The sequence below is a fragment of the Drosophila guanche genome, unplaced genomic scaffold (assembly GCF_900245975.1).
Source record: "Drosophila guanche unplaced genomic scaffold, DGUA_6, whole genome shotgun sequence".
NCBI classification, from domain to species: domain Eukaryota; kingdom Metazoa; phylum Arthropoda; class Insecta; order Diptera; family Drosophilidae; genus Drosophila; species Drosophila guanche.
In genome coordinates this window covers 7,354,738-7,375,734 of record NW_022995744.1, presented here as the reverse complement: position 1 = coordinate 7,375,734, position 20,997 = coordinate 7,354,738, and the positions used below count along the sequence as shown (strand labels likewise).

The window sequence follows — 20,997 nt, the reverse complement described above, 5'->3', positions numbered from 1 at the left end:
TGTATGGTAATTTTAAATTGGCAACATTCTGTGCAGCATCTGACATAAACTTTTGGTGCACAAAATCAAAACAAAGTTTTCGCGGTGGGGTGGCAATACTGGCAGGTTCCTGAGAGGAAATAAATGGTTTTTCCTTCTGACGGTGAGCTTTTTGCAGCAGTTTTTCCTCAGCCTTAAGCCCGTGCAGATTTATGGCCGGAGAGCTATAGTACGGAAAAGTCGATTGTTCCAATTGTGTGCTGTGCTAAGCAAACATAGTTGCCAGGAAATTGTTCTGTGTAAACCCGTGCGGTGCGGCTTCATTTTTGCTTGTGTTTGTGAGTGAGAGAGTGCAAATCGTGTTTGTGTGTGTGTGCCGGGCACGAAAATGGCAAGTGCATAATTATGCTAACGGATTATGCACAGACGCCGTCGAATGTGTTTGTGAAAAAGCAGGAAGAACCGAATAAGTGTACAGCAGCTGAGAAGCAGCAGTCCCTCCGATCGCCCCTGGCTCATATAGGAATCGAAGAGAGCTGCATCCGTTTCATAACCGACAAATCGATCAGAGCGAAGGGCTGGTCCTACTCCCACCCATCGGGCATAAACGCGAAAATTGTGTGGTGGGGAGAGAAGCCCGAAACAGCAGGCAGCGGCGTCAGCATCATCAGCTGTGACGCCCACGTCCGTGGCAGAGGTAGAAACGGAGACAAAAAGCTCTGCGCAGGCAAACACAGAAATCAGAAGCAAAGGTCAAGTCAGCATCCCGAACAGCAGCATACCAATACTCATACATGCACCACCTATAAATTACGGTACTGCGTACGGAGCAAGAGCCTTGCATTATTTTTAGACCATCTGCGCGAGTGTCCCTCTATTCAAATTGTCGCTGCCGTCAGTGACGTCAGCGACCACGCCTACGATCATCCTCTTGGCAGAGGTACAGCAGCAGCAGCAGCAGCACCACCTACAGCAGCAGGAGGAGCACCACTTGGCCAGACACGTCTGCTCGTGCCGGCGTCACTGTTGCGTAAATACGCCGCCAACTACGTCAATTGCCATTTCGAGCATAAAACCAAAATTTATGCTTTATATCGTCACCTCGAGATCGGTGCCCCGTTCGAACAAGTGCAACAGCAACAGCAGCTGAGAGTCGGTGGGAGTCAATTGCGTTTCAAGATGCTCTTTGCCGAGGCGGCGCCACCCAGCGCTGGACCCAGCGTCATTTCTGCTGTTGCTGCTGCTGAGTCGCCGCCAGCGCCGCCGCAGGATCAGCCGGGAGAGCTTATTGCAGGTGAGTAATGCATGCAGAATGTGCGCGTCTCTGGGTGTATTTTTAAAAGAGAGCAATATAACGGAAGTTGACACTGACGGACAGATTTTTGTTGGTAGCAGCCGTTTCCTTTTCTCCTTTAGTGTTTCAGGAAGTGAGGAAACGAGACAACATGAGAGTTCTCTCTGCATACCCTTTGCTTTGCTATTCAATTTGTGATTAAAGCCGCGAAATTCTGCGCTGCAAGCATTTTATGTCGGCTATCCCTACGTGACTCGACTGTGTCATTAGATGCAGCAGAGTCAGCACTTTGTCCCCCCATTCACATCCGGTCTATATAGCCCTCCGTTTGGATATTTGTTTTCTTTTGGTCAAAGAATGCACTTTTCTCTCTCGTGTTTGCTTCAGCATTTCCTGCTTTGCCAAGATTCTAATTTCATTTCGACTTTTATAGCTGAATTGTTATTTTATTATGAATAACAAACGCGGGAGGGGACCGGGACGTACGGTACTCTTAAATTCGAAAGATTTCTCTGGAACGAACTTGCTTTAAGCTGCTCTCTTACTCTCTGACAGATTTGATTATCCCCGCATAAACCGTTATTATTGGCCTGGCTAAATCGTCATCACTGACATATTTATGGGCTAACACACAAGCAAATTTAGAGCGTTAAAATTGCATTTATGACTAAGGGGTTCATAGCATTTCTCTTGACATTTTTCTCGTTAGTCGGAAACTGCAGGTGGCTCGTAATGTTTCGATCCAATTGGAAGAAACGCCTGCTCAGTGTGATGCCGCAATCGGGTTTCGGGCAGCCGTCTGTTAGCCATGCCCTTATCGTGACATTCCTGCATTACTTCTCTTGGGGCCTGCTGACTGTGCCCTCTATGGTGAAGTTGAGCGAAAAATTTGCGGAGAGAGCCTTCCTCATGGACGGTTTGATCTATGGGATCAGGGGAACGCTGGCGTTCATCGTGGCCCCACTGATGGGTGCCGTCTCCGATATTTGGGGACGCAAGCCGCTGATGTTGATGGCCGTGGTGGCCACCTACTCGCCCATTCCAATGCTAATCATCAAGGATTGGTGGTTCTTTATCACAATCACGATCAGTGGTGTCTGCGGCACAGTCTACTCTACGGTGCTGGCCTATGTGGCTGATGTTACCGCTCAGGAGGAGCGTTCGAAGGCCTTTGGTCTGGTCGCGGCCACATGTGCAGCTGCCATGGTCCTCTCACCTGCATTGGGCAGCCTCCTAATGGACAAATATGGACTCCCTGTGGTCGTATCTCTTGCGGCAGCCATTGGTCTGATTAACATCCTGTTTATATGGGCCGCAGTGCCGGAAAGTCTGGAACATGATCATGCCACAGACACGGCTTACGCTGGAGCACATCCATTCGTGGTTCTGCGAGAGTTGCGCAAGGACAAGACTTTGCTCCTCATCTGCCTGATTGTTTTTCTCTCCACCTGGCCCGAGGCGGGTGAGGAGTCGTCTGTCCCACTCTACCTAACGCTGAATATGGGCTTTGGAAATGTGGAAGTATCCGTGTTGGTTGGTCTTGTGGCAGTGCTCGGCATCATGGCGAATGTGACGCTGGGCCTCGTAATGAACCTCCTGGGAGCTAGGGGGGCCATCATCACCGGCCTGGTCCTGGAAATATGCCAACTTCTGCTGTACGGATTTGGTAGACACAAATGGATGATGTGGATGGCTGGAATAATGGCGGCCACGGGCACCATCACGGAATCCTCCTGCTGCGTCTTTTCATCTATGCGCACCCATCCCCAGAATCAGGGAGCTGTTCAGGGTCTGATCTCGGGCATGATGGACTTATCCGAGGGCCTGGGACCAGCCATCTTTGGAATACTCTTTTATGTCTGCAACCTGGATACGAATGGGCCTCATAAGAGCCAAATTGGGCTACCATTTGTAGCTGGTGCCATAAGTGTGCTACTGGCCCTTATTTTAGCCAAATTAATAGTGGAAGATGTGGACAAGCAAAAGGTATACAAGTCCAATGGAATAGATGACGAAATGAAACCATTGTCGGGAGGAAACTCCATAATCTGTTAAGGAAAAATAAATAAAATTTCTGTTTGAATGTGAATATTTGCTCACCCTGTTAATCACGTAAGATACGGTATGTAGAGCATGCAAATTGATCTTGACTAGACCCTCGGATGCCAGTTAGTCTAGATCTGGACTGCGCCTGAGATGCCAAGAATCGGATGGAAAGTTAGCTCTGGTGTCAGAGCGGCGAGTGTTAATCATGCCCTAATTGTAATATTCTTGGAATACTTCGGCTGGGGCCTGCTGACGATGCCCATGATAGCCACGCTGAAGGAAACCTTTCCGGATAATCCGTTTCTTATGAACGGTCTGGTCATGGGCATCAAAGGTATAATCTCGTTCCTCTCGGCACCGCTGATCGGAGCCCTATCCGATGTCTGGGGACGCAAGGTGCTGCTGCTGGTGACGGTGACATTCACCTGCCTGCCCAATCCGTTGATGTTCATCCACAACTGGTGGTTCTTCGTGATCGCTTCACTCAGCGGTGTCTTTGGGGTGACCGTCTCGGTGGTGCTTGCCTTTGTGGCTGATGTGACAACGCCAGAGGAGCGCTTGAGGTCTCACGGTATGGTCTCGGCGACATTTGCGACTAGCCTAGTGATATCTCCGGCTTTGGGTAACCTCCTGATGAATCTGTTTGGCATCAATGCAGTGGTGCTCTTCGCCACAATTATCTCAGTGATGGATGTGCTGTTTGTTTGGCTGGCCGTCCCGGAGAGTCTGTCCACGAAGGGGCGCACCAGCATCAGCTGGAAGCAAGTGAATTCCTTTCGGATAATGCGGCGCTTGGACTCTGATATCCTGATTCTGTGCCTCATCGTCGAGCCAAGCGATCGATCCTCGTGGGCTTAGGATTGAATATGCTGCAGCTGCTCCTGTTTTCTTATGGCTCGGATAAATGGATTTTGTGGATGGCGGGCCTTGTCGCCGCCCTGGGATCCATTAGTTTCCCGGCGTTGTGCGCATATGCTTCGATATATTACGACTCGGAGAGCCAAGCAGCGGTGCAGGGCATGATCATTGGGTTATCCAGCCTATGCAATGGCCTTGGACCCGCCGTGTTCGGTATTACCTTTTATCTCTCCGACATGGTCCAAAGTGATGGTCTTCCCGCGAATAAAGACAACTTTCAGCAGCATACTGTGGCAGCTCCCTTTATGTTCGGGGCCTTCTGTGTGCTCATCGCCATTCTGGTGGCAATCGTCATGCCCTCGGGACAGGAGTCAAAGGGGAAGAAACCTAATTTTTCCAAGATACAGGATGTGATTTAATTTTTTAGCTAAGTCCCCATATCCATCCAGAATTAAACAAAGATTATACTTAGAATTTTTTGTTCGCGATGGGTTTCAGTGGGTTAACGTTTAGTTGTAGTCGTCAACAAATCAGCCAATCGGTCGATCTTCTGCCTCTCAGTCGACGACCGCTTCTGTTTATTTTGCATTTTTTTTGTTGTTTTTCCTTTCCCGACATTTTCATTTTATTTATATATAAATACTGCTATAAATTTGCTATTTCAAAACAGAAAATTCACGACAGTTTGTTGACTCTTACGTAAGAGCGAGTCGGGGGTTTGTTTTGCTCCTCTTTGAAACCCAACATTTGGCAAAATGTAATTTATTAACAATTGCTGCTGTTCCCGAAATAGTCTCAGATCTATCCAATCACTTGGCATAAAAATACATAAACTTTTTCTTTTTCGATTAGTATCTTCTATTTTCTGTTTGACAGGGGCCCAAAAACTTTCCATTGGGAAGAGCAAAGCAAAGAACCCAAAGATACACATGTATGCACATAAGTACATATGTTTGTACACATGTACATATGTATGTACAAGCGAAGAGAGAAACAGCGCCATAAATATCACGAAATAGTGTGATATACAAAACACGTGCGGCACATACACATGTACAAACTAGGAAGAGAGAACGGTAGTGTGAGTGTGAGAAGAGAGACTCTCAGGCGACGTATGAATATTATTTAATGGTAATCCAGGGGCGCACTAGACAATCAGAGGGTGTAGCTGTGGCATCCTTCCAGCTTCAAGTAATCAAAAATGTAGCAGTTTTTAGTTGTTAATTAACTTTTTATGTAAATAGTTCACCTCACGGATTTTCCGTTCCAGCTATGCCATTTATAGCTACCTTAACTCCGCTCCTGCCCATCGAAGTCCAGAGAGCAGAGAGGAAACATAACATTTATCACACTTTATGTTTTCAAGCTTAATTCTCTGCACTTTGTTGTTGTTTCTCTTTCGCGTTCTGCTTTGTGGCAAAAGTTTAGCAGAGCAGCGTCGTTGCCGGCTACGTCTGGGGTTTTTCTGCCATTGGCCTTCAATTCTGCGGAATGGGACGGGAATTGCTTATCCACCCAGAAAAACATATTGTACATACGAATCTACATCTGTATAGAAGCCTACAGGCAAACATAAATATGCGAAACAAACATGATTCAAAGTGGAATAGAGGAGGGGAAGCATACATGAGAGAGAAAATAACAGTTTTCGTTTTCTCATTTACTGCATTGCTGATACTTTGTTGTTACACGAGCACAGGCTGGAGCACGGTGGGATGGGCATATCGATAAGCCTTGCCTTGATTGGCAAGGGGGGAGGAGACTGTGCCCCATCTCACTTTCTTTCACACTCTTTCATTCCTCAGCTAATGCGAATTTCTATGGGTTTTAATTATCGCTGTAAATGTTCCCTGATGTCAGCGAAAGCTGAGTGGAATAAAACGGTTGCAGAATTCCCTAGTCTACCCTCTACCAATCTGTTCCAATTATGTCATTGAACCTGATGCCAGAGCAACTCTTATCAATTATCTTGGAACCAATCGAAAATTCGCGTGTTACCAAGCGGGGAAAGCGGGAAGCCCTGATAGCCTTTTGACCTTTCTAGTGCGGATTACAGTTTGTGGTGCATGGCAGCACTACGGCGTATGAGTTTTAGTGGATTTTGCCCTTGAATTTATGGCAAATTTTACTTCCTTTGTCACTGAACTTTGCCAATGCCAAAATGTATGCACAAAATTTATATGGGTCTGGTTTTGCTTTTGGCTAGGCGAAAAGAGAGAGGAGTTTTGTGGACTGTTTTGTCTGTTTCTTAATGCTCTACCAAAGTGGCCATCCATATATGTACATCTACTTGATACATCAAAGTTGTCTTCTCAATAGAGTTCATGGAAAAATTGACAAAAAGTATAAGCAATATTATTATCAGATCAAAATTAATATAAAATTGGGAAAAATAAGACCTCAAAGGGTATTCAGAGTGCGTGGTAGCCGCTCTCTGCAGAACTAATGCGCGAGAGCGGGAGCCAGCCGTATGACCACGTGAGAGCGGAATAGAGAGAAATGCCAAGCAAAGCATAGAACTCGATTACGCGGTCTGTCTCCCTTCCACACTCTGCCGCTGTCACCAACGCCACCATCAGCTTTGCTTTGGTTTCGAGACCGGGACTGTCACACAATCCACATTTCGAAAGCCCACGTCGTGGAGATCGGTTTTGTTTCCGCTGCAAAGTACTGTAAATCCACAGAAAACATGTGATCCGAGAGAAAGGAAGAAAACTCACGATTTAAATTTCTAATCTTTCAGGCACCACCAACAACCTTGAGCTAATGGAGGCCATGAAGAAGCTGGACGCGGGTCTGGTGGCTCTCTTTGCCACCGCCGCCGCTGAGCCCTTGGAGCAACTGAAGAAGCAGCAGGCACTGTGGCCGGAGCCGGAACTCCAGCTGCAGCAGTCCACTGCTGAGACGGAGCTGGTCATCACGCCGGAGATCTTCCAGCGGTGCAATGCGCTGCAGCTGCACCTGGAGGCGGTGACACTGCAGCCGGAGGGCACCCATCGCATGGAGTTGCTGCAGAGCGAAGTGCGTCCCATTTTCACCGTGGAGTGCCAGCTGTCGGAGGATCTGATCAAGTCGGTGGCCCGCTACCCCATGTTCCACGTGATGCAGTTCGAGTCGGAGAAGTTCCAGAGCCTGACGCAGTGCACCCGTTTCGGTCAGACGCAGACGCGCGAGGTGCAGCTGGCCTGGAAGGACAATGAGGACATGGGTTATGTGGATCTGACCATTTGGTGGCGTGAGCCGGGCACCTGTCTCAACGAAATGCTGGGCATGGGCCGGCTGCACCTCAGGGAGCTGTACGAGGCCTCGCTGCTGGAGCAGTGCAAGTGCGTGGCCGTAAAGCGGCGCGACGTCCACCTGGGCAGCATCTATGTGAAGATCAGCCTGCGCTTTGACGAGCAGCTGGCGGCCAGGAGCCTGGCCAACAAAAATATCTCGAATACAGCTTGCCAGAAGCCGAACCAAAACCCAAAGCAGATTCCCAATCTGAATCAGAACCAGAACGAAAGTGGCACCAATAGTGGCAGCACCAATCAAGCAGCAACCGCCCCAGGTGAATATATATGACTAATGTCGTGTGGCTGCCACCTACAACAGCAAGAGCAGATCCCCAAACAACAAAAACAACAGCCAATAAAACCAGAACAAATCGATTATCACACGCACCACCACCACGACCACCACCATACAGCTGCCACAGCGACACCACTCCTCCGCCTCCTGCAAATCCTCGACACATTATTGGCCGCCGCCATTGTACAAGTGCTGCCCAACATTCTGTTTCAATTATTAATAAGCAATTTTCATTTTACCTGCGAAAAAGATGCAAAAAAAAAGAAACCAAAACAAATCAAACAACAACAAACAAACAATTTTCTTGTGTTTTATGTTTATTTTGTTCACATATTGTATTTATTCAGTTTTGCAGAGCTTTTGTTGTTTTAGTTAGGTACACGTAGACACACAGATCACAAGTAGCTGAGAGGAACAAATGGAAATGTTTGAACTCGTTAAACTAAATAGGCACTTATAGAGGAGGATTTATAGAAATTCCTCAATATTTTCCACTGTGCCAGACAGAAATTCAGTTCTAGTTAATAGTTTTCCGTTGCCCAGTGTCCGATGTCCGTTGTCTGCTCTCCGATTTCCAGTTGGGCACGTGCCATAACCGATTTGACCCGGTTCTACCCGCTTGCTTGCTTCGAAGCCCTGACCGACTGTCGTCGAGGCGATAAGACGCGATCGAAGCTGATTCAGATCTTTATGCTACAATCGGGTTGGGGTTGGGGGATCAAGGTCCGTTGAACTATGACTAATCTGTAGGTTGCTAATCGCATCCTGGTCTTCTGCCGCTTTCTTACAGTTAACAACAATTCAAAGGAAGCTCCGACCCCGCCTCAACCACCGCCACCACCTCCGCCACCCCCTCAAGCAAACAACAACAGGAAAGCCTCACTGGCCAGCGTGAATTTCATGGCAGAGACAACTAAGGTCCGGCTGCTGCGAGGCTACATCTACGCGGGAGAGCTGCAGCAATTATCCCCAACAGACTTGAACGCCTGCCAGGAGCTCTCACTGCAGCCGTTCTGGCAGCCACAGCCTCTGGTGTCTAAGCTCAACGATGTGGGATCGTTCCAGCTGCAGGAGCAGTTCGCCGTCATCAACGATGAGAAGTTTCTGCTGAGCGTTGATCGTCAGCAGCTGGTGTTGGAGCTGCGTCCACTGGGCGGACTGGTGAGACTGCCGCTACATCAGTTCTACATTGCCTATAGGGACGCCAGCATAACCAATCATTTGTGCAAGGGAAAGGTAAGAGAGCGCATCAGATTGATCATCAGATTTGTCTACAAATGTCGTTTATTTGCAGCTACCCGTCATCTCCATCGATGGCTGGGCTCCCATTGTACATCCGCAGACGCAGGCGAAGCTGGGCGAGCTCAAGGTGCTTCTTGCCATTGGCAGTGAGTCTCAGATTGCCCAATTGAAGCAGCAGCGTGGCTTCGATCAGGACAACAATCAAGTGCCGACGACCAGTCGCACCACAGATTTGCTGGACATGTTACAGAATGCACTGACTGCGCCTCCACCACCCGCGAAAGCTATTGACATTGGGTCAGGTCCGAGTACTACTCGAGCAGCTCCCTCCGCAGCCAGCAAATTTAGTTTCGACTTGCACATTGTGGGAGCAGCAGGATTGCCTCTGAATCCCGGCTATGGCAAATCGGGCAAGAAGCAGGCCAAGCGCCAGGCGGCGGCCAAGCAACGATTCCCACCCAACGAATCGCCCAACACCTATGTGACCTTCCAGGCCCTGAACAGCAACAGTCCAACCTACAAGTCGCACGAGGGTCTCGTCTATGCCACGCCCGTTGTGGAGAAGTCCACCACACCGCAGTGGAGGACCAAGTTCCGGGTGGAAGTGGGCACGGATTACCTTAGTAATGTGAGTCCAAATCATCTACGAATCTGCAATCACTTTACATCTCTCTCTTCTACCGCTTTGCAGCCCCAGAAGCTCTTCATTCTGAAGCTGTGGAAGAAGGCGGCCAGCAACGAAAGTGGCAGCACCGAACCCACTCCGTTAGAGGATGCCATCATTGGGTTTGCTGCCTTGAATCTCAGTCACAAGAAACCAGGAGGCGAGCCATCCTTTCCCAGTGGCTGGCACAATATTGTGGATTTTAATGGGCGCGTAACAGGGGGCCTCGAGGCACACGTGGAGCCACCGCCAGCACCCGGAGGCACCAGTATGGAAACCGTGATAGATCAGTTCGAGCAGTCCATGGAGTTAACCCACCTCCATCTGGGGCAAGCCATTAAACGAAAGTACACGGAGCTAGAGCAAATCTCTCAAAGATTGCGCACTCGTCTGGTGGACGTCACGGAGCAGGCTCTGACCTCTCCGCAGTACGATGTGGATGCTGCACTGGATAGCTGGAAGATGACAGAGACGGAAGGCTATGATGACGAACTGGTGGCCGACTTTGAGCGGGCCCTGCGTACACCCACGCCCCCCAATTCGCCACCGCCCACCGCACAAAGTCCAGGTAATAAAAGTGGCCGGGAATAGCCCAGGCCTGGGCCCACAATTAGTCAGGCAATTCTTTTCCCCTCTCTGCATCTCGACGTTGTCGTTGATAAAGGCTCAACGTTAGCTCTAGTTAACCACCTAGTTACACACCATATAATACATGGATCTTTATAGCACACCCCACACACTTACTGTTGTACTTAAATTGGCATCCCATTTTGCCTCGATTCAACTTTTTATGGCTGTCTATATAGCATAAAATCAAACCAACCATCAACGGTCGCTCACCCAGCGATCGTTCCATTGAAATACAAATTATTGATTGAATATTGTTTGGGGAAAATCGATCCCCAAGCCACACACATGCATTATTATGTATTAGTTCTGAAACTGTGTTAATCACCTAAGTATTTAGAAATTATTACTTAATGAAAATTTAAATAAAAATGCTAAAGCAAAAGTGCACACAAACTGCGAGTATTTCAGAGTTTTTCTTTTGTTCAGAGGGTAAAGACTTTTATCGAAATGTTGATTGATAACCATATATATTTTTAGCACACTACTACTGAAATCAACAAAATCGGATGGCGCACCTTCTGGGAAATTCACACTGACTCATTAATCAACTTAGAAATAACAAATATTTGCTATGAAATGGATACACTTGTTGACAAACATCTATTTGACGTTGCAAGCACTCTCTAACGTCGCTATTAATTGAAAGATTATTGCATTCTCAGCACATTCTAGTCAATGACAATCAAAGCCTAGGAAGAAAAGATTTCATGAATAAGCTTGCATTGCCCTAAATAAATTTGTTTCCATATCCTAATCTTAACTAATTTCCGTTCTTAATTTCCTGATCTTTACCTACAACTTTATCTTAGGCCCAGAATTCAGTAGAACCACTGGGTTATCTTTCCATTGTTAAGACGATAACTGAGAGAACCTTAAATCTTAATCTACCGTAAGGAGTGAAAGACCTTAGCCATGAACACAAACCAACAGATTGCACTCATCTTAATCGTCAGAGATAAAGATCGCTCTGTGTAATGCACAAATTCAACAGAAACACATTCCTTAAGCCTTTATAATCCCCTTTTAAAAAGGAACCGTAAGTTTAAACAAAGATTTCAAACCAAGTCTGTTTAAATAGATATTGAAAAATATTTTAATATAAAAATTGTTACAACTATTGTGTGATTTATTTTTTTGTGGGGTTAATAACCCCTCCCTCACATATTTATATACATATATCATTTAATATATATGTATGTTTGCCATATCTGGATTTATATTTTCATCTCTTTATCGTTTTTTCTATATGCTAGAAAATCAAAAAAACATTTCACGAATGCACAACAGAAAATAATGATTTGGATATACAATGTGGATTCAACTACAATATGTCTATAGATATACGCGTATGGGGATGTATCTGATGTAAATGAAATACTTTGAATGGATTGGATTGGATTGAAGGATTACATATATGTAAATAGTATGGGTGTATGCTAAGAGCGAAAAAACTACAGAAAAGCATATAGTATTTAGAGGCTATACGCGGTTATCTGTAATCAATTTGCGCCTAGATACATATAACGTGTTAAATATATATAAAACTATAAAATATGTAATGTAATAAAAAATCTGTAAACTGTTATATCCGCTCCTCGACGTTTGCCTTAACATGATGGCTTACAAATTACAATGTTATGTTACGAGAAAGTGTTACACAGATTGGTCTCTGTCGAAAAATACAAATGAGCTGGAATACGTTTGGCGATTGTTTGTAAATGGAACGCTTCATGTTCGGTTTCTGTTTCTGTTCTTCGATTGATGTGCATAATGATAGATTGAAATCGTTTATAAATCTGTGTGTTGCTGTATCTGTTTTTTGTTTTTGTTTATGGCGTCTTTCAGTCAATGACCACGCGGGTGAGGAGTATGCCCCGCTTGCTCAGCCACAATCTATAAATAAACGAATAAATAATTATCAATTAATTCGCAGAGATTGCGGACTGCAGCAGCTGCACTTACCCAAAGCCGGCACCAAGCAGCAAGGACAGGACATTGGTGAACAGCAGCGAGTAGAGGATTTCGCGGGAGAACAGAGACTGGGCACCCAAGCGCTTCAAGCGTATGGAGTAGCCACCAGTAGTCTTCTTTTTCTCCTCCTCGTCGCCATTGTCAGACTTATGGACAGACTCGAACTTCCAGTTTCTGCAATACCAAAATAGATCTTTAATAAATATTGTTCTACAAATATTAATTCTTGGTCGTACTTGGGAGGCTGCTCATCTGCGCCCCGATTCCAGTTCTGCAGCCAATCTCCATTGTCTGTGTTCTGTTTTTCGCCAGCCTGCCAACAAAAGAAATGTACACGAGTATAGTATCAAGTTCTCCTCCAAGGGTGAACCCTCGTTTTATCTCTGACTCACCTTTGTCCAATAGTTAATGTAGACGTTTCTCAGCTCATCGTCGGGACAGAGTTCCGTTTGTGGACTGTTCGGTGGGCTCTTGGGGCTGTCTCGGGGCGTATCACGGCGAGAGCTTGCCAGCGAGACCACACGGCTCGACTGGTTCGATTCGCGCTGTGCCTCGCGCAACAAGCGCAGATACTCCTCCCCATTGTTGAACGGCAACGGTGTGATTCTGTCGGGGCTCTTGATACCGGCCATGGCAGCTGTTGTGCTCAGTTCAATCCAAGATTCTGCAACAGTAAATCACACAAAATTGCGTTATTATGATGAAGCACCAAAGAGTAGGACAAATAAAGAGAAGCGACTGAAAGCTGTACCCAAATGGTGTGAAACTATCTGCACACTGAGTTGTTTGCACTGGTTGCTGGTCAAATATAGTCTTCGTTTGTTTGTCTAAACTGTTTCATTTAGTAAGAAAAATACTCTGCCAATGTATCGAATTGTTGATGCACCGAATATGCTGTACTTGTCTTTACTGGTCAGAAATTAGCCTTAATTAACATATCGTCAGTTATATTAACCTTTTGGGAGCATAGCCTTTTGGAACATATTCAACTGGTAAGAGATTCGTGAAACAAGTAGGTTTTAAATGCACTCGGAATATTGTTGAGAATAAACACGCCACAGTTGTACATTCACAGTTAAAAAGCCGTTCAACTTTGCTGTGGCTCCCAAAATACAACGTCGTCACCCCTTTGCTAGCCTTTGTTTTTGTTTGCTTAAACGTAAATAAAATCATTTCCCCGTGCGCGCGCGCCTTAATGTCTGCGTGTGCGTGTGCGGTACGTGTACGTGTTCTCGTGCCCCATTGATAAGGCAAACACTACATTACCCTACCTTCCCCACACAATTTGCGTTTCTCTTTATTGGAGTACGAGAGCACACACACACACCAACAAACACCGACACGTTTCTGTTTATTCCAATGCTTATCAACATAACGAGAAAATGTATTTTCAAAGCGATGCAGTATGTCTGTTGGGAGAATCGTGTGCAAATTCCACGCGAGAGATGCTTGGCTGGCTGATAAGGAGCGTACAACAGTAATGGCAACTAATTTAGAGAGCAACAAAAAGGGGGAGAAGCAAAGTGCAGGTTCACTCACGTGGCAGACCAATCATGCTGACAAACGAATACTAAATGACACGTCTAGACAGTGTCTCAAAGATTTGTTCATAATAATCTTGGCAAACCCTAATACAGGTAGCCTAGGATTAGGGAGCACAGGTGGACAACAGTTATCGGGAACCCACTGTACAGGGAACAGGTACGAAGGGAAACGCTAAGACAATGTGTTTAGGGGTGGCAAAAACATGGCTTGCTGACTCACGGCACGTAGGCCGACTGCAACAGTATTTGTGTGTCTCTCTCTCTGTCTTTTGTTGTTTGCATCTCTTGATGCGCAGCTGCTGCTGCGGCCCTGAGCCTCGGCCCATTGAACCGCCTTTTATTGGATGACTCCTCCATTAGTAACTGTGTGTGTGTGGAGAATGATGATAAGTAGGTAGAGCCGAAAAATATACTTGAGGCTAAAGCCAAAGTCGCAATTTCTGGAATATGTGCGAAATCAACAAAAATCATGGGAGCATAGGGAAATGCCCTCCTACTTGCTTTTTAAAATATTTATTTAAAAATTATTTTCGCAAACAAGAGGAGAGGGGTGCCGGAACGTAGGCTGTTTGACGTCAAACTGTAAAGTGCAAAATAAAGAGACATGGCAGGAGGGAGAGTGAATGGCCATGCCAAAGGGGTACAGCTCCTTTGTTTTCACACTTTTATTTTGCGGCGAAGTTGTGGCTCTTTGTTGCCATACTGCTGCAAAGAGGCGCAACAAAGCAAAGCCTTGAAATAGAATATGGGAGACGAGGCGGATGCAAGTGGAGCACTGGGCAAAGACGAATATGCGGATACAAACAAAACACAAACACAAACATCTATTTATAACGCGTCCCACCACAACTACCACTGCAGCAAATAGCACGCAGAGAACCAGAACGGGTTAGAAAAATGTATATGAAGTAGAAGGTATTTCCAGACTATTAAATACGCCTTGTTATTGTTTAACGAAGATAATGAAATTTTACAATACACAGAAAATAGCATAGCAGAAGCCAAAACAACTTACCGCCCAGCAAATCTTCAGTCGATTTTGGTGTCGTAGACATTTTGTTTAGGTATTTGTGTGTGGCTATACGATAGGGCTTTCTGTGTTCCGAGTGTACACTTGTACACCAAAAGATAACTCGTTCTCCGCTGGTATTTAGTCAGTTTAAATTCAACTTTAATTTATTCTTCTTGTTTTTGCCAGACTTCTGTGGGCCCTTTATTATTATTCGCACTGCTTTGCCTGCCTATGTGTGTGTATTCGCTTTTTGGGTTAATGTATGCGTGAGAAAATGCGTTTTACTTTCTGTTTGGCGCTGGTTCTCCGCCTGTGCACTGATTGATCGATGTTATTGTTTTTCGTTATAGCCAAGCTAACAACTTGCACTTTAGTATATTGCAACTTTGTCCAATGCTTAACCGAAGCGCTCTCTTTTTTGACTAAATGAAACACAAAATATATTCTACGCACCCGCCAAGCTTAATGCGTAGTACAATGTTTTTGCTGGTGTGACCAGGCTGGGGCGAAATAAGCCGATATATCGATGAGATATGACCAGGTTGCACTCGGCGTTTTTATTGTTAACGCGTTTTTAAAAACAAATCGAATGTTTCCAAATCACTTTTTGCCACATTTCGAACAAAATAAAAATTGTTTCCCTGCACTATGGTCCTGGGCGAGATGTACAAGTCCTTCTGCGGATCGTACTGTGCACGGCCCAGCAGTTTAAGGAACTCATGACGTTCGCGTAGCCGAAATTCGCGCGAGGCCAGCAGCTCGGCGCACTGCACTATCTGGGAATGCGGCAGGCCCATACCCTTGTGAATATAGCTGAATCGCTCCACCAGATCATCGGGGGCTGCAGGATACACATTTGTTAGATCATTAGTGTGAGGACAGGATTTTATAAATCAACTTACGAATCATCATCAGACGGGGCTTGCGTACAATCAGAGATTGCAGCTCTTTGGCATTGAAACCCATTTCCTCTCGGAGGGTAAACACAGATTTACGCAGGTGCTCCATTTTATAGGTGATCAAATTAGGCTCTTTGGTGGCCATCAGTCGCAGGTCGTGCCCACTCAAGTGAAACTCCTTTTGGAAGTAGCCGAGGCGGCGGTTCACGCGCTTCGTGGAGAACATCAGCCAAAACGGATTCTGGGTGAAGATGCGCTGTATGGCCTCGTCCGAGAATCTTTTGCTTTTCAGGTACTCTACGCGCGTCTGCAAGTCATCTATATCCTCCTTGAACAGCAGCGGGTTCTTTGTGATCATCCTTCCAAAGTCATCGGGTGCAATGCCCTGGTCCGCGAGAAAGGACAAACACGGTTTGATATTCTTCTCAAAGTCCAAGCGAAGCACAAACTCGCCCAGACCCTTGCGCCTTTCTATGCTGTGCAGATCCACGCCCAGGCTAACCAGGTGCTGCAGTGTGCTCGAGTTGTTGACATAGGCGGCCAGATTAAAGGAAGGCACGTGGGCCTCCCGGTTCCCAAAATCCAAGGCGACTGCACTGGAATCTTGAGGCGTGGGCTCCAGCTCCTTGTCATTCGGTTTTGTGGTCAAGTCTATGGGTTTGAGTGTATCCGCCTCACTTTGTGTACTTCGGTTGCTCCGTAAATGCCGGCATTGAGCGCCAATTGCTTTGAATTTCGCTGCATTTTGTGCATTTTTTATAATAATGTTACGTATTGCCGAGCCAAACATGATTACATATCGATATATCGCATATCCGATTTTGTCTCAGTGCTGGAAAATGCAAACAACTAGAGCAGCTAATCGATATACATACATCGGAGCCAGCTTGTCACACTCGATCTGATTGATCTTTGGTTTTTCCTTATTGTTTTTACGCCGAAATAGGCTTATATATTGTCAAATTAGAGTGGTAGTTCTCGCGAAAGACCTTTTGATTATAGAGTTTTGTTTTGTTGGACAAACTGGACACCATGGACAAGTTACGCCGCGTTCTGAGTGGAGATGAGCCCACACCGGAGGAGGAGAGCAGCATAATAACACAGGTGAAACCCATTGTTTATGGCTGCCCCATGAACACAACTTTCAGCTGAGGATGGAGGCTGTCTCGATTGGGGCACGCTACCATGCCGTACGCCCCCACGATCACATGAACTCTGCCTCAGCCGCTGTGACTCAACGCTTATCAGCCGTATTAATTATTGACCCCGCCATTATCTACACATTTTAGATGAACGACATGTCCACGCTGAGCTGGTCCACACGCATCAAGGCATTCTGCATTTGCTTTGGCTTGGGCATCTTCCTATCTCTGTTGGGCTCCATTGCTCTCTTTCTGCATCGCGGCATTGTGGTCTTTGCGGTTTTCTACACATTGGGAAACATCATCTCGATGGCCAGGTGAGGGGGTTCTGTTTGACATCTTGGGTTTTCACATGAACCAGCTAATGAGTTTGTCTTCTCCTCAGTACATGCTTCCTGATGGGCCCATTCAAGCAGATCAAGAAAATGTTTGCCGATACGCGCCTTATAGCCACCAGCATTGTGATCGTGGCCATTGTTATGACATTCATTTCCGCCATAGTGGTACAGCATGATCCCATTCTATCCCATTTACAATTATGATTTACGTTTTGATTTGTGTTGTTTTTGTTTTTCGTTTATCCCTTATTTTTAGTTGAAAAAGACTGGACTCACGCTTATATTCATAATCATACAATCGCTGGCCATGACCTGGTATTCCCTCTCTTACATACCCTATGCACGGGACGCGGTCAGGAGTACCGCCTCGGCATGTTTCGAGGTGTAGAAAGAAACGTTCTCACTGCGTTTTGGTATTTGTACATAACTCGAGAAAATTCAAAATACGTCTCTTAATTTAATTAACAGAAATCAATTGAACAACTGTATTAATATCTAGCATTAGCAAGTAGAAGATATTGAGTTTAAATTTTACTTTTACTTTACTGTTTGCCCATTAACAAGTATTGCCTTTGGTTCTAATCTTTCAAATAAATATATATATAAATCATATATATACATATATTTACATACATACATATGTTTTTTATGTTTAATTTAATCAGTACAGTTTTCATTGAGTGTATGTACAACGAGTGTTTCGGTTCTTTGATTTGCTTCTGTCTCTTCCACATTGATTCTTTATTCTTTTTGTAGATTTCAGTTTCAGTTTTAATTTATTTCACCTTCTTCGCTTTCTGCGGCGTCAAGTTACCTAAAAGATTGGAAACGAAACGGTGTTTTAGTTCGTTAGAAAAGTAACAAAAAAATGAGTTAGACTATTTTAATTTTAATGTCGTAGTGCGCAGTGCTTGGGGCATCAATGGATTTACTTCTCGACACTTGTGCTATTTATTTTGTTTGGTGGCAATGCAATCCAAAAAGAGAAATAGAGAGACAAAATAGACAGAGAGAGAGAAAGAGATGGCAGGGAGAATTCAAAAGGGAGAATCATGAGTTTAGAAAGACGGAGAATTTGCGATTAAAACAATTGAAACAGAGCCAAAATTAACACAAAGTTAAAAAGTGCAGACTAGATAAAATGTTAGTTATAATTCAGAGGCAACATTGGAAAAGTTAACAATGAAAATTGGTTCATATATTAAAGATTAAGACTGAATTGATTGCCCGTTTTAAGAGTACATATTTAACATTGTTAATCTTATCTTTATTCCCCATTTTCATTTGTTTCTAACCAATGTTGTCTGTTGGCTTAGACGCGAACGTGGACATACCTTTCGATGGCGATGGCGATTTGGCAGGACTTTGTTGGTCTTTTCTCTTTGTGGGCGAAGAGGTTTCCTTTTTCAGCTGGCGTTGCTGCAACAAAGAAACAAATCAATTAGCAAAAGGAAACAAACAGAAAAAGATTCGGGGCCACAAACCTGCCAAGAAACAGCAAGGGCCACAAATCCCACCGAGATGATCACTTGAATCGACAGCCACAGGACAATGTTGATGGCTTGCGTGCGCTCAAACAACTCCTTGCCATTCTTTATGCAAAGAATGGCCTCGGAGACCATGATGGCGCCGTAAACCCAACACTGGGTGCCGACCCTCTTGCAGCGCGTATCAGTGACATATACATAATATTGCCTGTAAAAAAGTAAACATTTGAGAAGGGTCTTTGGAGTTGTAGGTCTAAGGACTCACCTAACCGATGGCGCCACAAAGAGGCCAATAAATACCAAACGTCCAATGACAATAAAGTGATCAGGTGGCATTTCAAAGATATGCTTCAAGAAGAACGTATTCAATTCTGTGACCTGCCAGAATATTACTAGTTGTATCACGGCTGCAAATCTCATTGCCGTTGACTTTGGATCCAGCCAGCGAATTGCTGTCCAGCTCTCTGGAGTAAACTGCAGCATGGCACGCTTGATTTTGCCCGTTGTCGTAGATATATCCTTAATGCTGGCCCACTTGTATTCGCGCATTTCGAGCATTTTACATATCCATAGTCCGACATAAATGCCCAAGCCATTGCAGATAATGACATCCAGGATGAGGGCATCCCACCAGCATTCAATAAAGTTCGGCAGCAAATGGGCAAAGGTGATCTCGGTGATTTCCCACATCACGGAAATGGCCCACAGAATGCCCATGTGACGGATGAGGATGGCCTTGAAGGCCCAGCCCAGGAAGTGGCCCCAGGCAAAGACATCCAAATGTCCCTTGACACGGTCCCAGCTGATGTCCGTACAGTTGACGCCGTATTCCTGAAGGACAGAGGCAAAGATACAGATAAGTATGAGAAGCCATAGCAGTGGCATTTTTGAATAAGGGATTATTTATTACCTTCTCCATGTCAATGTGAAAGTTCTTAAGTTTGGGATCGATCCAATAGAATATACTCCGTATGGTTGGATAGTTTTGGAACATCAGAAACTGCAGTGTCAGCAGATACAAAACCGAGCAGCCAAAGAGTATACGCCAGACGGCCGGATGCGGCCGCGTAAATGGTCCATTGGGTAGTGCCAGAACCGAGATGATCAGAAAGAAGAACACAATGCAGAGCAGGCCGGCCCACAGATTATCGTCCACATTCGTTTCGTTTCTGAAAGGATAAAGCACGGGCATACCCATGGGGTAAATCAATTGGGCTCTGGTTATGCTGGTGAGTGATGCTGCTGCTGCCTGGTTAGCCAGACCATTCGCATTTCTTATCAGCATCGTCGCACGTTTTCTGTTTGGTGGGGTCAATGAATCGTATCGATGTTGTACATTGGCGTAGTCTTTGCTTTGTTGTGGCTCTCTTTCTCTATGTGTGTACTATATGTACAAGCGTCTGTCTATATTATTTTAGTTTTGTGGACCTTGAGCGGACTGAAATGACACATTTGGCAGTGCGTATCTGACATTTACCCGTTTGCCTCAAACACTTTCGGTTGCAGGCAAGGTCCAACCAACCAACCAAAAATCACGAAACGAAACGAAATATCAATAGGTGGTTGCTCCTAACCTGACAAAGGCAGTGTACATCACGGCCAGAACGGAGACGGCCAGCAGGGTGATGGTGTGTGGCTTGTAGAAGAAGTCAAGGGATATGTCATCCACAGGACGTTCGTTGACGATGACAAAGGTCTGGGCGATTTCCTCCTTGCGTATGCGTTGCGCACCAGCACTGTTGCTGCCATTGTCGCTGCCACTGCGCTCCTTCGATGGTGTGGCAGGGGCACTGGCTGCTCCCGACTTGTACGCATGCTGACGATCGCCATCGACCGACGGCGTGCCACGTGAGTTGGAGCGCTTCTTCATGGCGCCTTCAAAGTCACTTTAAATTCGATTATCAGATGTAAGCGGATGGCGTGATGATGGTTGCGCTGGTGGTGGCGGCGTTGTTAGGCGGTCTGATTGCTTGTGGTAGTGGTGGTGAAGGTGGCTCAAATACATGCGGGGAGAGCAGCGGGTTGCGCAACATTCGTGTGTCGGGTTGACTTCTACGGCTTTGCCGCTGCCAAAATCGCCCTGGTCCGTGTCCTGTTTGTGCTATCTGCAATGCCTCACGCATAGATGCCCGATTCCAGTTGAATTAAATTGATTTTATTTAATCTTTTGCCAGCAATGTCTTTTGTTGTTAATTAACATGCGCGAGGCGCGGACCGCGGGTTTATCGATAATCGAACCTCCCGGCGGTGGAGGTGCCGGACTGCCGTACGTGTAAAGTGATAAGCCAGTGTTGCCAGACTGCCGATATTCGGCAAAC

The 20,997-nt window shown here is 45.7% G+C and overlaps 7 protein-coding genes across 13 annotated transcripts; 4 read left to right on the top strand and 3 right to left on the bottom strand.

Annotated features, from left to right (window-relative positions):
* The first annotated feature begins 26 nt into the window (after positions 1–26).
* LOC117580004 (C2 domain-containing protein 3) lies at positions 27–10,679 on the top strand. Of its 4 annotated transcripts, none has more exons than XM_034266205.1 (5): positions 185–1,273; positions 6,921–7,730; positions 8,541–8,986; positions 9,045–9,620; positions 9,684–10,679. In XM_034266205.1, exons 1-5 carry the CDS (start codon positions 385–387, stop codon positions 10,245–10,247), a joined length of 3,285 nt encoding a protein of 1,094 aa, XP_034122096.1. In that variant the 5' UTR covers positions 185–384; the 3' UTR covers positions 10,248–10,679. The 4 variants fall into 4 exon arrangements, with proteins under 4 accessions (XP_034122099.1, XP_034122096.1, XP_034122098.1 ...); XM_034266207.1 differs by lacking the exon at positions 185–1,273 and adding an exon at positions 6,653–6,844; XM_034266206.1 differs by lacking the exon at positions 185–1,273 and adding an exon at positions 6,655–6,849.
* On the top strand, positions 1,860–3,347 carry LOC117580008 (hippocampus abundant transcript-like protein 1). Its single transcript, XM_034266212.1, has one exon. It carries the CDS (start codon positions 1,937–1,939, stop codon positions 3,326–3,328), a length of 1,392 nt encoding a protein of 463 aa, XP_034122103.1. The 5' UTR covers positions 1,860–1,936; the 3' UTR covers positions 3,329–3,347.
* LOC117580010 (hippocampus abundant transcript 1 protein) lies at positions 3,455–4,632 on the top strand. The gene is given in 2 exon segments (XM_034266214.1): positions 3,455–4,145; positions 4,148–4,632. Coding segments are annotated over 2 exon segments (1,125 nt in total). The 5' UTR covers positions 3,455–3,469; the 3' UTR covers positions 4,597–4,632.
* Positions 10,680–11,505: 826 nt separating the features above from the next.
* LOC117580013 lies at positions 11,506–15,246 on the bottom strand. Of its 3 annotated transcripts, none has more exons than XM_034266219.1 (5): positions 13,797–13,827; positions 12,650–12,921; positions 12,494–12,570; positions 12,249–12,431; positions 11,506–12,179 (listed from the first exon to the last, which is right to left on the bottom strand). In XM_034266219.1, the coding sequence occupies exons 1-5, from the start codon at positions 13,810–13,812 to the stop codon at positions 12,128–12,130; spliced, it is 600 nt and encodes a 199-aa protein (XP_034122110.1). In that variant the 5' UTR covers positions 13,813–13,827; the 3' UTR covers positions 11,506–12,127. The 3 variants fall into 3 exon arrangements, with proteins under 3 accessions (XP_034122110.1, XP_034122111.1, XP_034122109.1); XM_034266220.1 differs by lacking the exon at positions 13,797–13,827 and adding an exon at positions 15,099–15,246 and having other exon boundaries at positions 11,903–12,179; XM_034266218.1 differs by lacking the exon at positions 13,797–13,827 and adding an exon at positions 14,817–15,244 and having other exon boundaries at positions 11,903–12,179.
* Positions 15,068–16,517, bottom strand: LOC117580011 (transcription termination factor 3, mitochondrial). Its single transcript, XM_034266216.1, has 2 exons — positions 15,716–16,517; positions 15,068–15,654 (listed from the first exon to the last, which is right to left on the bottom strand). The coding sequence occupies exons 1-2, from the start codon at positions 16,500–16,502 to the stop codon at positions 15,377–15,379; spliced, it is 1,065 nt and encodes a 354-aa protein (XP_034122107.1). The 5' UTR covers positions 16,503–16,517; the 3' UTR covers positions 15,068–15,376.
* Positions 16,518–16,596: 79 nt separating this feature from the next.
* Positions 16,597–17,824, top strand: LOC117580015 (vesicle transport protein SFT2A). The gene is made up of 4 exons (XM_034266222.1): positions 16,597–16,816; positions 17,002–17,171; positions 17,240–17,357; positions 17,449–17,824. The coding sequence occupies exons 1-4, from the start codon at positions 16,745–16,747 to the stop codon at positions 17,578–17,580; spliced, it is 492 nt and encodes a 163-aa protein (XP_034122113.1). The 5' UTR covers positions 16,597–16,744; the 3' UTR covers positions 17,581–17,824.
* Positions 17,822–20,900, bottom strand: LOC117580005 (phosphatidylserine synthase 1). 2 transcript variants are annotated; one of them, XM_034266210.1, is made up of 6 exons: positions 20,254–20,899; positions 19,590–19,848; positions 18,945–19,510; positions 18,677–18,887; positions 18,527–18,611; positions 17,822–18,006 (listed from the first exon to the last, which is right to left on the bottom strand). In XM_034266210.1, exons 1-6 carry the CDS (start codon positions 20,547–20,549, stop codon positions 17,969–17,971), a joined length of 1,455 nt encoding a protein of 484 aa, XP_034122101.1. In that variant the 5' UTR covers positions 20,550–20,899; the 3' UTR covers positions 17,822–17,968. The 2 variants fall into 2 exon arrangements, with proteins under 2 accessions (XP_034122101.1, XP_034122100.1); XM_034266209.1 differs by lacking the exon at positions 17,822–18,006 and adding an exon at positions 18,050–18,139 and having other exon boundaries at positions 20,254–20,900.
* Between the last annotated feature and the right edge of the window lie 97 nt (positions 20,901–20,997).

What these genes read in the sequence shown, in the direction of transcription:
- LOC117580008 (XM_034266212.1), top strand. Translation starts at nt 1,937, where the DNA reads ATGACTAAGGGGTTCATAGCATTTCTCTTGACATTTTTCTCGTTAGTC.
- LOC117580015 (XM_034266222.1), top strand. Translation starts at nt 16,745, where the DNA reads ATGGACAAGTTACGCCGCGTTCTGAGTGGAGATGAGCCCACACCGGAG. An exon ending in AGAGCAGCATAATAACACAG is followed by an intron (nt 16,817 to 17,001) that starts GTGAAACCCATT and finishes TACACATTTTAG; the next exon opens with ATGAACGACATGTCCACGCT. An exon ending in CATTCATTTCCGCCATAGTG is followed by an intron (nt 17,358 to 17,448) that starts GTACAGCATGAT and finishes CCTTATTTTTAG; the next exon opens with TTGAAAAAGACTGGACTCAC.
- LOC117580011 (XM_034266216.1), bottom strand. Translation starts at nt 16,502, where the DNA reads ATGTTTGGCTCGGCAATACGTAACATTATTATAAAAAATGCACAAAAT. An exon ending in GCCCCGTCTGATGATGATTC is followed by an intron (nt 15,655 to 15,715) that starts GTAAGTTGATTT and finishes TGTATCCTGCAG; the next exon opens with CCCCCGATGATCTGGTGGAG.
- LOC117580004 (XM_034266205.1), top strand. Translation starts at nt 385, where the DNA reads ATGCTAACGGATTATGCACAGACGCCGTCGAATGTGTTTGTGAAAAAG. An exon ending in GCCGGGAGAGCTTATTGCAG is followed by an intron (nt 1,274 to 6,920) that starts GTGAGTAATGCA and finishes CTAATCTTTCAG; the next exon opens with GCACCACCAACAACCTTGAG. An exon ending in TCAAGCAGCAACCGCCCCAG is followed by an intron (nt 7,731 to 8,540) that starts GTGAATATATAT and finishes GCTTTCTTACAG; the next exon opens with TTAACAACAATTCAAAGGAA.
- LOC117580005 (XM_034266209.1), bottom strand. Translation starts at nt 20,549, where the DNA reads ATGAAGAAGCGCTCCAACTCACGTGGCACGCCGTCGGTCGATGGCGAT. An exon ending in TTCACATTGACATGGAGAAG is followed by an intron (nt 19,511 to 19,589) that starts GTAATAAATAAT and finishes TCTGTCCTTCAG; the next exon opens with GAATACGGCGTCAACTGTAC. An exon ending in CCCTTGCTGTTTCTTGGCAG is followed by an intron (nt 18,612 to 18,676) that starts GTTTGTGGCCCC and finishes TCTTTGTTGCAG; the next exon opens with CAACGCCAGCTGAAAAAGGA.
- LOC117580013 (XM_034266218.1), bottom strand. Translation starts at nt 14,856, where the DNA reads ATGTCTACGACACCAAAATCGACTGAAGATTTGCTGGGCG. An exon ending in GACTGAAGATTTGCTGGGCG is followed by an intron (nt 12,922 to 14,816) that starts GTAAGTTGTTTT and finishes TTACTGTTGCAG; the next exon opens with AATCTTGGATTGAACTGAGC. An exon ending in ACATTAACTATTGGACAAAG is followed by an intron (nt 12,571 to 12,649) that starts GTGAGTCAGAGA and finishes TTTTGTTGGCAG; the next exon opens with GCTGGCGAAAAACAGAACAC.